The sequence below is a fragment of the Phodopus roborovskii genome, unplaced genomic scaffold (genome assembly GCF_943737965.1).
Source record: "Phodopus roborovskii unplaced genomic scaffold, PHOROB, whole genome shotgun sequence".
NCBI classification, from domain to species: domain Eukaryota; kingdom Metazoa; phylum Chordata; class Mammalia; order Rodentia; family Cricetidae; genus Phodopus; species Phodopus roborovskii.
Genome location: NW_026126511.1, coordinates 38,884,869 through 38,897,892, shown reverse-complemented (window position 1 = coordinate 38,897,892; position 13,024 = coordinate 38,884,869). Strand labels below are relative to the sequence as shown.

At 41.5% G+C, this 13,024-nt stretch overlaps 1 protein-coding gene across 5 annotated transcripts in view; it reads left to right on the top strand.

Moving 5' to 3' along the window:
• Positions 1 to 12,580, top strand: part of Zc3h13 (zinc finger CCCH-type containing 13) — a 57,819-nt gene extending 45,239 nt beyond the window's left edge. For 3 of the 5 annotated variants that reach the window (XM_051195369.1, XM_051195368.1, XM_051195372.1), the window contains 5 exons: positions 113 to 619; positions 4,345 to 4,497; positions 5,543 to 5,743; positions 7,566 to 7,729; positions 11,763 to 12,580. In XM_051195369.1, the coding sequence (XP_051051326.1) occupies positions 113 to 619; positions 4,345 to 4,497; positions 5,543 to 5,743; positions 7,566 to 7,729; positions 11,763 to 11,933 (1,196 nt within the window). In that variant the 3' untranslated portion in view covers positions 11,934 to 12,580. Of the gene's footprint in view, positions 1 to 112; positions 620 to 4,344; positions 4,498 to 5,542; positions 5,744 to 7,565; positions 7,730 to 8,849; positions 8,926 to 11,762 lie in introns of all 5 variants that reach the window. The other 2 variants (XM_051195371.1, XM_051195370.1) reach the window with 2 other exon arrangements.
• Positions 12,581 to 13,024: the final 444 nt, after the last annotated feature.

Sequence of the window (13,024 nt, the reverse complement as noted above, 5' to 3'; positions counted from 1 at the left end):
CACACAGAGAGAGAGAGAGAGAGAGAGAGAATAGAGAAGTCATAAATGTAAGGGACTGTAAAATGAAGCATTCTGTTTCTTGTGTTAACTTTCATATGCATACTCACTTTAGATCGCCAGGATTCCAGAAGCCACAGCTCAAGAAGAAGCTCCCCTGAGTCGGATCGGCAGGTCCATTCAAGGTCTGGGTCATTTGACAGTCGAGACAGACTTCAGGAGAGAGATAGGTATGAGCATGACCGAGAGAGGGACCGGAGAGACCCGAGGCAGAGGGAATGGGACCGGGAAGCTGATAAAGAGTGGCCGCGAACCCGGGACCGAGATCGACTGCGGGAACGGGACAGAGAGCGAGACAAAAGGAGAGACTTGGACAGAGAGAGAGAGAGACTGACTGCCGAACCTGTGGACAGGGACAGAGACCGAGACAGAACTTTTGAGACTTCCCAGTCAGAATCTGTGAAACGCAGTGAAGCCAAACTGGAGAGTGAGCACGAAAGAGACCTGGATGGCAGTTCCCGGGACTCGGTAGCCATGGACAAAGAAAGAATGGATAGAGACCTGGGTTCTGTGCAGGGCTTTGAAGATGTGAGTAGAGCTGAGAGAACAGAGAGTCTGGAAGGTGAGAGCGTCGCTCTTCTCTCTTGTGTTGCCCGCTCCTTTCCCAGTTCCCTACAGGGCCGTGCTCTCCTTTGACGTCGTCCGTGATTAAGTAGATGAAGTGACTCCATTCTGTTATGGTGGAAGTAGATGAATAAGGAAGGCCCGTGAGAGTAGAAGTATATCCATTTCAGTAATGTTGTAAAAGCCCTCAATGAAATAAAGAAGTAATGATTGAAGTAAAAGGTAGGGAGCAGAGCATTAAAAGATAGAACAGGCACTTCTGTTGCTGCCTAAAAATTTAAAAATAGAACTGATAGCTCACTTAAGTGCATTACCTGTAGCTTTGAACATCACATCTTTTTCTTACACATAAAAAAAAAAAAAAAAAAAAATCAGCTGAGCATGATGGCTCATACCTATAGGCCTGTCTCCAGGTAGGGTGAGGCAGGACAATCAGGTTCCAGGTCAGCCTGGCCTACATAGCAAGACCTTGTCTAAACATGTGACAGAAATAGAAGTGAGTAATTAAATAGCTTTTAGTGGTCCCTCTTTATCAGGGCAGTTAAAAATGAACGTGTCGTAACATCACTCCACACACTCTTTGATGGTAGATTGACTATAGAAGCCTGATGCTGCTCCCTTTCTTCCAGTAAGAACACAGGGCCTTACCAGCCATTTGGCCCAGTCGGAGCCAGTCAAGTCCTCTCCTCTCTACCCTTCATTCCACTGTGCCAGACAAACTGACTCTTTTAGAGAGTAGGGATAGTGACTTCAGTAAAAAGAAAGTTATTACGATCAGTTCAGTTTGTTGCATGCAGTTCAAGTAAATCCAGTGTAGTTATGCAGAAAGTCTAAACTAAACCTCCTTTAAAACCATGACTAATGATTTCATGTTATTTATACTCAAAACTGAGGTGAAATGTAGTAGGAAGAAAGCTAAGGTAGAAATGTCGTTAAGTCGTGTGTGTGTGTGTGTGTGTGTGTGTGTGTGTGTGTGTGTGTGTGTGTGTTATTGAGCTATCTAATCAGATAGCCAAGAAATGTAAACAGTCACTTTTTAAGTCACTGCATTTTACTGTAGGCTAAATGTTGTCCTGCAGCAATTCAGTAACAATAAAATGTTGTTCATGTACTCATCCCCAGGCCATAGACAAACTGACACAGGTGTTTCCAGTCTCTCACCTTTTCATCCTTCCTTTTCCCTGTTACCATCTCTTTCTTACTCAGATCAAAACCGTATTATATTACTTGCTTTCTGGAGTTTTCTGTACAAGCAGCTGCTCTGTGAGTTTTCACTGTGCTGTGTGTCTTGTGTAAGCATCCTTGCTCTGTATAGAATGTCTTCCCCATGTCTTCTTCCCCATACCCTCCTTTGTCATCAGGACTGTATCAGGACATGCTGTGCTGCCGATACTCTGCCTGTGTGCTTCTCCACATAGTATCCCTGCCTGGATTCTGTGTAGTCCAGGTTAACAAGGGATGGCTTCTGAAAATTCTTTGAAAATTCTGTCTCCCCAGGACTCTCCAGTTTCACAGTCAGGATTTACATCATTGTTCTGACTTAACCTTTCTTTTCAAATCCCTGTTTTGTTTTGTTTTGATTTTTGTTTGTTTGTTTGTTTGTAGAAAGGTTGTTGTTAAGTCTGACTCGACTATTTTCTTATTTAACAAAAGCATCTATCTCAGCTTTCATCACATTAAATTTTCATCTCAATTTTGAGTTTCAGTAGCATCAGGTCACAGGTTATGGTTCTAATGACAGTCCAACCTTGGGGTGTAACTGAATATAATTGAACTAATCTTTATAATAGATCCTTTATAACTGGAGTCACTGTCTTCATCTTAAATATACCATTTCTTTACTGTGACAACAGATAGTACAGTATAAACATTTAGAAGTGAATCACTTGCTGTATCATGTAAATATTTCACTCAGTATAGAAAAAAGTGTGTTAGATAAATGTGAAAACTTAAACTCTAATATTATGTATTTTGGTTTTAGGAATATATTTATATGGTGATATTAGAGTTGTTACCTTGGAGATGTGTTGGTGGGGATATTGGGAGAGTATTATAGCATTTTATAGTAAAGAATAATCAGTAAACTGTTGTTGGGGGAGGAGGCTCTTCTGTGGAAGATTTGTGCAGAGGGCCACAGTGATGCAGCTTCCTAAGTTGCCCATGCTGGCATGGGCTTTTCCACAGTGCCCATGTGTGAGACCCACCAGTGCTTCTGTGGTGTGCTCAGCGGAGAGCAGCACCGAGTCCAGCACTAACTGGTGTGCCTATGGCCTGTGCCCCAGAGCACGTGCTGAGTATCACCATCAAAGGAGGCTTTGGTGGAGGTCTTCAGAAGGCCTTCACCATATACCAGGGGCTCAGAGACCAGCTGATGCAGTAGCAGTCTGGGGGCCATTGATTTCAGAGATAAAACGGGTGTTGGGGTGTGCCCAGAATTAGGGTGACCAAATGGGTTAATCTAGTCAAGATTTTCAAACTGAAAAAAATCTGAAATCAGCCCTGATGACCAATCAAGTTACATAGCATAAAACTGTAACTGACCAAGAAGGTGAAAACCCTGGGTTACACTTCTCCTGTTAGTAGCAGCTTCATTGCTCAGCACAGCCAAAGAGGGAAGTATTCTCACTGTATGCAAGCCCACTAAGGTGGTGTGCAGTGATGTCATAAACCAGCATGGGGTGTTATTACTGGGAATAATAGAGTACATATGGGGAGTTCTTCTAAAATGTAGGGAAAACTATTAGGGTGATTAGAAATATTTCATAGTCTCATACTTTTATGCTTCAGATGCATACCCATGAGCCTGTTGTTACCATTTGAAAACAAGGGTTATAAATCCATAAAATATGTAGCTTAGAAATAATTAAGCATATTTACAGTTTGGGGACCAGGTTTACAACTTGCTCAGCAGGAAATAAAAGCTTAGCCTAGGAACAGTTGAGGGGAAAAGTCAATAAAATAGCAAAATAGAATTTATACTACTGATGCCATCAAAAGCCCTTAGTGTATTATTAACAATATTCTTCCAGAAATTTCATTCAGTAAGGAAATGATAGCATTGAGACAGAGAAGCGGGAGCGAGGGGCAGGGAAATTAACAACTTTCACATCTGTACCTCCCTATTAGAAAGTTCATATTATGAGCTGAGTATCATAGATTTAAGATTCGTTGTTGTGAATTGCGAGATTTTAAAATGGGTTTATTTAGGTAAAATATTAGTGTACCTTTTTGAAGCTAGACTTTTCTGAATGTTTAAAAGTTATTGTTGGAAATTAACACACAAAAAAGAAGACATGAAATAAGAAGGGAACTTGCTGAAGAAGACCTCGAACAGAAAGGGCAGGGGAGGTAGGAAGCAGGGTGAAAATGGCATAAATTCAGTCTGTACATGTGTGAAACTGGCAGCTAATACAGTATACATACTCAACATTGCATCTGGTACTTTAATTGTGACCTTACAGGGTGTTTGGATACTGCTACTGTGTTTTTAATATGAAAAATATAACTAGTTAAATTTTACCTTTCAGGTTAAAATTATCAAATGCTTGCCAAAGAAATGTAGTTCTCTGGTTTAAAAAAAAAAAAAAAAAAGTTTTTTACATCCTTTGATTATGCCCAATAGTCTCTGCCTTTCAGCTCCACTATCACTCCCATTTATTTATTTGTTTATTGTTTGTTTATTTTATTTATTTATTTTGACATAAGCTTAAATTGTCTGTTTAGCAGGAGATGATGAGTCCAAGTTAGATGACGCACATTCATTGGGGTCTGGTGCTGGGGAAGGGTACGAGCCCATCAGTGACGATGAACTAGACGAAATTCTGGCCGGGGATGCAGAAAAGAGAGAAGACCCTCAGGAAGAGGAGAAGATGCCAGGTAATGCACTGCAGCGTCCACAGGAGAACTGGAGTGTGGGTGAATGTGTCTTTTGCTCTCTTCCATGCTCTAAGAAGCAGTGAGGGGGGTCACCTGGACTCTCAGGTCTTAATTAAGGGAAGCCATTGGAAAGAATAATTATAATGCATGCATCTGTATTCTTTCATCACTCTGCCTGTGAAAGAGTGTCCAAGGGAAAAGCAGAATTGGACCATTTCTTTTCCAGAGTTTAAGATTCTTATTAACTCACCCAGAACCTCACCAAATTCCAGCTGCTTGCCGGTGTCCAACATGGTAGGTGTGTGGTAGAGGATTTTACAAGTGTGGTGTCCTGAGCCAACTTTATAAAGAACTTTCAAAAACAGACAGTCTGTGTATTTGAACACAGTTGATAAGGTTCCTTTTCTGAAATGTGTCCATTCTGTGACTGTCCTTCCTGTGGTCCGTGCACTGCCCGGCTCGCTTGTGAGTGCTGTGAGGCAGTGCCCGTGACACCCAGGGAGCCACTGCCTCAGTCAGGCTCAGTGTGCAACTTCTCATTTGATTCTCTTTTGTTGTTTTTAATTTTCATGTAGCCCAAGCTGACTTCGAACCCCTTGTGTAGCTGAGGATGGTCTTGAGCTTCTGATTCTCCTGCCTCTACCTCCCCAAGCCCTGTGGCATTTGCTGCCACACTTGTTTATTTTTATTTTGGTGTTTTTATCACAGGTTTGGATATATAAAATATACTTCATTTGTCCTTATAGGTGCAATTTGTCACACCATTTCCAATAGCTTATTTGCTGTGTGCATAATATATCCACTGTATTACTCTTGTACATTCATTCATCCATTCATCCATTCATTCATTTGTTGGGGGTGGGCCGTATGTCACGGGATTTGTGTGGAGCTCAGAGGGACAACTCTTGAGAGTCGGTTCTTCCATGTGAGTTCCAGGAATCAGACTGAGGTGGCTTTGACTTCAGCCACATGTACCTGCTGAGTCGCCTCGCGAGCCTCAGGACAGCAGTTTCTTGGTGTAAAGTCCTGCTCTTCTTTTTTACAGACCCACTAGATGTGATAGATGTGGACTGGTCTGGACTTATGCCAAAGCATCCAAAAGAACCAAGAGAGCCTGGGGCAGCGCTCTTAAAGTTTACTCCCGGAGCTGTTCTTCTGCGGGTTGGGATTTCTAAAAAGTTGGCAGGTTCTGAGCTATTTGCGAAAGTGAAAGAAACATGTCAACAACTTCTAGAAAAGCCCAAAGGTAATTTCATTTTGCTTTACCTGTGTAACATGCTGTAACCACGAGTGTGCCCTTGGGAAAGGAGTCCGTTTGGTTGTCTTGTAGACCCTGAGCTCTAGGAACTATTTTAAGGAGTTATATTAGTTCTTAAATTCAAGAAAGGCTTAATTTTCTTGAAAAAAAAAAGTTGGAAAAGAAAATGAATTTCCTGTATCAAATATTTTTGAGGGCTGAAGGTTTAGCTCGATGCAGAGCATAAGCACAGGCACTGACTGGGCTGAACTCCGGCACTGCAGAAAAGAGAAGATGCCTTTTAACAGATGAGTTCGTGTCAGAATGCATAGAGGTCTGCTCAGGGCTAACAAAACTATTCATGAAATCAGTAGTTTGTTTCTAAGCCAAGTGTGGGTGACAAGCAGAGGATTGTACCCAAATGTGAATGTCTAGGTTGAGCCTTAGGTGTGGTGGGGAGAGTCCCTGACTGCTCCCGAGAGCACTCCACCCTCACCTAATCTCCCTCTGCTCTGTCACCACTGTCCCTTGTCTGCAGTGAGCAGCAGGCTGGTACTACAGGCAGGACGCTGGGATAGAATTGTGTCTGGACTGCTAGTGTTTTGTCAGAAAACACTTCATCTCAATTGTGGTTCACGTTGGTATAACTTTTGGCAAATCTGAACTTTTTAATTTATGGAGTCTGGTGTTTTGGGTTTGTTCTGTTGTTCTATAGCTTACTGACAGTTCTGTCAGTGAGAGGCTGAGAGGGTGCCTGAACACAGGGAGGGAGGCAGAAAGTGAAGACACCGTTCTTTAACAGTTTTATGTTAAGTCCCTAAAAGTTAAAAAAAAAAAAAAGTACTTGAGAGAGAAAAAAAGTTTTTAAAGTACCATAGTCCATGTCCTTTTGCCTGTCCCCATAATCAGTAAAGTTGTCAATTTTAATACTACTACTAAGTTGTAGCTGAACACTTTGTAATCTGAAAAGTGCCCGGGGCTTCTTGGCTTACTTTGGTTAGGTCTGTGGTCCTCAGAAAGCTACTCCTGCTAACTCCAGGTGTTTGTTTCCTTTATCCCAGCAAGTTTTTAATAAAAACTTTCCTGGTTTTTTTGTTGTTGTTACTGTTGTTGTTGTTGTTATTGTTGGGTTTTTTTGTTTGTTTGTTTTGTTTTTTGTCAAGTTAAGTGCTTTCTCTTTCTCTTGCATGATATGATTTAAAACTAATTTATTGTGTCTTAACGCGTTGTTCCAGGTGTTTATGTGACTTAGACATTTGGCTGACACCTAACTGCTCTTTACTGGGGTTATAGAGTTCACTGTCTCTGCGAGACTACATTTGTTGTGTCTTGTTGTAAAAGAGCCCTGAAATAAAATACAGGACTGTATGTGGTATCTAATGCTGGGCAAGACACAGAATTTCATTTGGTGCAGTCGCCTGACTAGTGACCTCATTGTCCCTCTGAAGTCTGCTTTTGATACATCTTAAATTCAAAACAGCATCACTCTGCTGCTTTCCATGTAAGACTAGCAGTGTAGCTGTGTGTTGAAAGTTCTTCACAAGGGACCGTTGCTGCTAGCCTTGGTAAGTCATTCACTGAGTTTGCTAACCAGTTCAGTTAAAGTTAAGTCAGTGCTGACACTTTTTTTTTTTTTTTTTTTTTGGTTTTTTTTGAGGCAGGGTTTCTCTGTTTTGCTTTGGAGCCTGTCCTGGAACTTGTTCTGTAGACCAGGCTGACCTGGAACTCACAGAGATCTGCCTGCCTCTGCCTCCTGAGTGCTGGGATTAAATGCCTGGCAGATACTTCCCTCATTTAGGGAGACTTAACACATGCTTGTTTTGATTGAAAGATGCAGACAGCCTTTTCGAACATGAACTAGGGGCTCTCAACATGGCTGCTTTACTTCGAAAAGAAGAGCGAGCGAGTCTTCTTAGTGACCTGGGACCATGTTGTAAAGCATTATGTTTCAGACGGGACTCTGCAATCCGGAAGCAGCTTGTGAAGAATGAAAAGGTACCACATAGTGGGTGGTAGGAATAGCATATTTCATCTTAACTGTTCTTGTGAATTTGCTTTCCTAGTCTGCCTGCCAGACACGTAAAGGAAGAATTCACATTTCATGCTCAGTAGTATTAATAATTTTTGTGAATGATAATTATTCCAAACTTTATACATAAAAAGTTTATTTGTTATGTGAAATGTTTTAATGTGAAAAAGCTTCTGGGGGATAAGCAGACTTATCAGAGTTTATACAAGCACTTACTAGAGGCTAGTGAAGAGGCCTTAAAAGTCAAAAGTGAGATTTAAGAAGGGGCTGATGGGCAATTAAAGAGTCTTGGGCTTTTTAAAGTTGGGGAGCTGGGACTATAGTTGAGTGTGATGGATATGGGCAATACGACAAAGAAATTGGTTCTGTAAAGTTAGAAAAGTTACTAAGATTTTTACAGGAGTAGGTAGGTAGAAAAACATTGTGTTTTCTTTCTTTAACATCGCTATAAAAAAAATAGGCAGATTTGGGAGGATTAAATCTATAAACTGAGAATAAGTGACGTCTTCTCTGGAGACAAGTATGGACACATATGTAGGGAGTGGGAGACAGTTTAGAAAGTCAGGTCTGGAGAGCTGGCTCAGCAGGTAATCAGCTGCTAGGAGCACTTGCTGCTTTCCAGGGGCCCAGAGTGCACTTCCTGGGACCTATGTCGGTGGCTCATAGCCATCTATTGCGTGCGTGCGTGCGTGCGTGCGTGCATGGGGCTTCTATGGGTGGGTGGGGGGGCTTCTGTGGGTTGTGTGTGTGAGTGGTGGGGCTTCTGTGGGGGTGTATGTGTATGAATGAATGTGCGTGGCTCCTGTGGGGTGAGTGTGTCTGTGTGTGTGGCTTCTGCGGGTTGTGTGTGTGTTGTGTGTCTATCTTCCTGTTTCCTCCACCCCTCTGTCAGTCTCTCCCTTTCTCCCACCTTCTGTCTGTCTCTTCCTCCCCCTTCTCTCTTTCTCTCTGTCTGCCTTCATGTCTGTCTATCTATTGTCTTCCTCACAAAAGAACTGGCTCAAAATGACTTTTGACAAAGTTTATCATTCTCCTTTATGATTTCTGTTTTGCATATACTTAATATCTCCTCATTCTTCTGCCTAGGTGGCCATCTCTCCTGGCAGCCTTTCTCAACTCAGCATTTCTCTTGAGAGTATTACCACCCCCCATCCCTAAACATGTATGTAGTGAGTCCTCTTTGCAGTTGGGCACTAACAACAGTCACCATCATCCTTACTCAGTTGCAAATGATCACTCGTGTCATGTTAAAGCTAGTTCCAGTAAGGAGTACCGGTATCTTTAGGGTATTGCCCACTCTGTGTAAAAAATATTTTACGGTACTTGTTGGTCCCTCACCTGATACACCATTGTGTCCCTCAAAAACGGTAGCACCTCAAACACCCCTGAAAGACATCTCATGGCAATTACTTAGAGCCTCATACTCGTTACAGAAAGTGCACATAATTAACAGACTGTAGGGCACATTGTGAAGTTTTAATTACTCGTTATAAATGTTTTAACCCGTCTGCAGAAAGAATTTTGAGTGTTGATATTTCTCAGTGATGAAGTCAGCAGCACTAGTGGAGCTTGGAAGCTCAGGCTTGTGGATTCCGCTCAGGGCGGTCTTGAGATCCTGGTTACAAATAGCAGCACAAGCTGGAAGGAAGGGACAGGGCTAACATGGCTTCAAACTCGAAATAGCCTTAGAAGAATACAGAGATATGTACAGTTTAGTTTAGATCACTGGTCTCAGCCTTCCTAATGCCGCAACCCTTTAATACAGTCCCTCATGTTATAGTGACCCCTAAGCATAAAATCATTTCATTGCTACATCATAACTGTAATTTTGCTACTGTTACGAAATGTAATGTAAATATTTCTGGAGATAGAAGTTTGTCAAAGGGTCAAGACCCACAGATTGAAAACCTCTGGTTTAGATCCTTCTAAAAATGAAATTTCTATTCCTGGGCAGTCATACTTGCAAATCTGCTAAATAGCTTTAAAAAAAATTAAAAAGCAGTAAAACGAACATTGATTCCACACAGTGTTTCCAAAAGGGTGAAGAAGCAGGAGCTTATGTCACAGCTCCGGCATTGCAGGCACACCAAGAAAACTGCTCATCTCTCACGAAGATGGTCCTAAGATGCTCAAAAATGCTGGGAAATTAATCTAGTGATATATGAAGTGAACCCTGTACCACCATCAAATACGGGTTACCTTGGGAATGAGTGACTGACTAGTGTTTTAAAATAACTCGGTGTGAACTACATATCAGACTGAAAAGAAAAATACAGGATCATATCAAGTGTTAGCTAAGATTATTGTTCTCCTCAAGACTGGCCTGCAGATTTAGCAGAATTCTAATAAAACTTCAATCAGGATCTCTTTGTGGAGATGAACAAGCTTATTCTAGAATTTATGTGGAGTCTGGTCATGTCTTTTACACAAAACAAAACCACTAAAAAAAAATAAATGGGAGAATTTACCTACTCTTTCAAGAGTTTCTATGAGACGTATTTAAAATAATGTATTGGTGAAAGAATGTCATTTCAGTTCAATGGAAGTGAGCTGATTTCACAAGTAGAGAGACACAGATTTACCAGTTAAGAGAGGCAGGGGAGAGTATAAAATAGTTTTGATTTTTTTAAATTGTTTCATATTATGAAATAACCATCCTCTTCATAAATTAAGAGACTAGCAAGAAAATGAAAAGACAAACAGTGGGAGATAGTACTTACAGAATATACTTCTTAAATACCCTAAATATGTGAAGATACATACCCTCAAGAATTAATAGGAGACAACTCAGTTTTTCCAAAATGGTGGGATATTTAAATAGACATTATTCCAGTGTGGATAGCATTAAGCACATGAATGGAATGTAAATTAAGGCTGCAGTGAAATCCTATTAATTGCCTAGATGAGTTGCCAAAAAAACTTACTTCTTAAAACTTGACCACACTCCCTCCAAACCACCTCTAGTGTCCTTCATTATCCAGTAGGTGAACAGTAACACAACCCTGATAGTTACTATCAACAAAACATAACTGGACTATTGGCACCTTGGGCAGCATGCGTGAACCTAAAGGCATTATGCTGAAGAGAGGAACTAACATTAGAGGTTAGACCTGGACTGTATTTCTGTAAAATATGGGAGACATCATTGAGAGTTTGGTGTGAATGCTTCATTAAGTAAAGACCCTGTCTACTCTGACTATTGCTGTGTTTGCATGAATCTATATTAAACCGCATAGAAATGCATATAAAATTTTACTTTTACTCTACCATATCTTAGGAAATAAAATACTTTTTGAAAGAAAGCAAACGTGGTTCAGAAACCATCCACAGTCATTTGTATGTGGGGTCCTAGAAAATAAGAGTAATAAATAGTATAGTGCCCTTTTCATTATATGTAGTTAGGGGTACAGAACAAACTGTTTGACACTAATTGTCCCAGCCAGCGTAACTTTAAGCTGCAGGAACAGACACACATTTCTGTATGAGGCAGTAGCTCTAGCTCCTTAGCATAGTGATGACAGTCTTGTAGAAGATGTGTTCAGTTCTAAGGCCCAAGTGCAATGAGACCAGGAAGCAGTGAAGAATGTTTGACCTGTGAAGGAAAAATGAGGAAGAAGCTGTGATTCTTGTTTCAGAATTTTCACTTTGCCAGGCCATAGCAAGACTGAGTACAGGTGCTGCTCAGTAGGGCTTCCTCGGGAGACGCGGAGGCTCCGCACACACTGCCTCTGCTTCACTCCAGTGTTGGTCTTCTCCTTAGAAATTACTTGTTGGGAACTGTTGAAGAGCCCCACTCTAGTGAAAGCTAGACAGGGTGCCCTCTGAAGCTTGCTTGCTTGGTCTTGAACAGAGTCCTAATTTTGCTTTAACATCAGCAGAGTCCAGAGTCAGTGCTCAGCTAACACTGGGGTTGGGATTGGGGTGGAGCTGCCCTGCCTGTCTTTTCCCACATTGTGGCCCAGCAATATGCAGCTTGTTGCTTTTGTTTTCTCCAAATAGGGAACTGTGAAGCAGGCGTACACAAACACCCCGATGGTAGACAATGAGCTTCTTCGGCTGAGCCTTCGGTTATTTAAGAGGAAGACCACTTGTCAAGCCCCCGGACAAGAAAAGACTGCAGACAGTAAATTAGCACCGTCCAGCATCCAGCAGGAGCTGTGTGTGTCCTAGGCGAAAGTCTGGGCAGCTCTTTGGTTCTGTCTTCAGCAGTGCAGAATCTTCCTTGAAGTTCTTCAGTTTGAAAGCATTGCTAATATAGAGACAGGAATGAAGAACTTTGATCTTTAGAGACATCGGTTTTGGTTCATTTAAAATTTTACATTAATTTTTATACAGTACTGGACACTCAGCCAAAATAATGTGAAAGCATCTAGATTTAGTAATTCCGTCTGCATCTTCATTAAAATTGAAGATTCTAGGGAACCAGGTCATGCCTGCTTCTGCAGCCTGTGAATACTTTCTATGAAATAAAAGCACTGGTTTTTATTTAGGGTCATCATACAGAACTGACCGTAGTCCAGAAGGCAGCGTTGATGGGAGCTGCTGCTCATGCTGCGGTGCTGTGTACAGAGCACTGAGGAGCGCAGGTCTAAGGTGTGCACCTGGATGGAGGCCGTCTCCACCATGAGGAAGCCTGAGTGGGGTTTTTCGTTTCTCCTTTTGAAAATTCTAAAATAAGTGACTCCATGGGATTTTTTTTACACATGTACATTGCTACATTGTATATTAGAAGTCTTTGGACTATTGAATGGGGTTTAATTGTTCATTATCAGAGACTGTGCTATTTTATTTTTAATAAATGTATGTTCCCTTTCCTTGTTGTAGATTTACCTTGCTCTTTATTAATCAAACTCTAGACACCTAGAAGCATGTACCGTCAGCAGTATAGTTACGTGCTTCCGGTGTTTTCCTACTTTGTACTCAGCATAGGACAGCTGCATGCGTGTGAAGGTAGTGGAGGGTGTGCTTCCCATCCAGCTCTGCACTTGTGGAAGCAAGCGTGTCCTCCGAGGGTGAAGCTCTAACCGCATCGCATGCTGAGCTCCTCTGTCCCTCCTTCCTATGTAAAATTTGCTTTTTTAAATTCTAGAATACTTTGTTCCCTGTACATCTCTAACTCACGAAGCAGATTCTTAGGAAGACTTAGAATAGCCTGCAGGTTAAAGAATTTGGGTGGCCAGTGGTACTGAGGTGATAATAAAAGAAATGTTATAATTTGCTCTTGGATTTTCATGGGGTTTTGTTAAAACCACGAGCCTGTG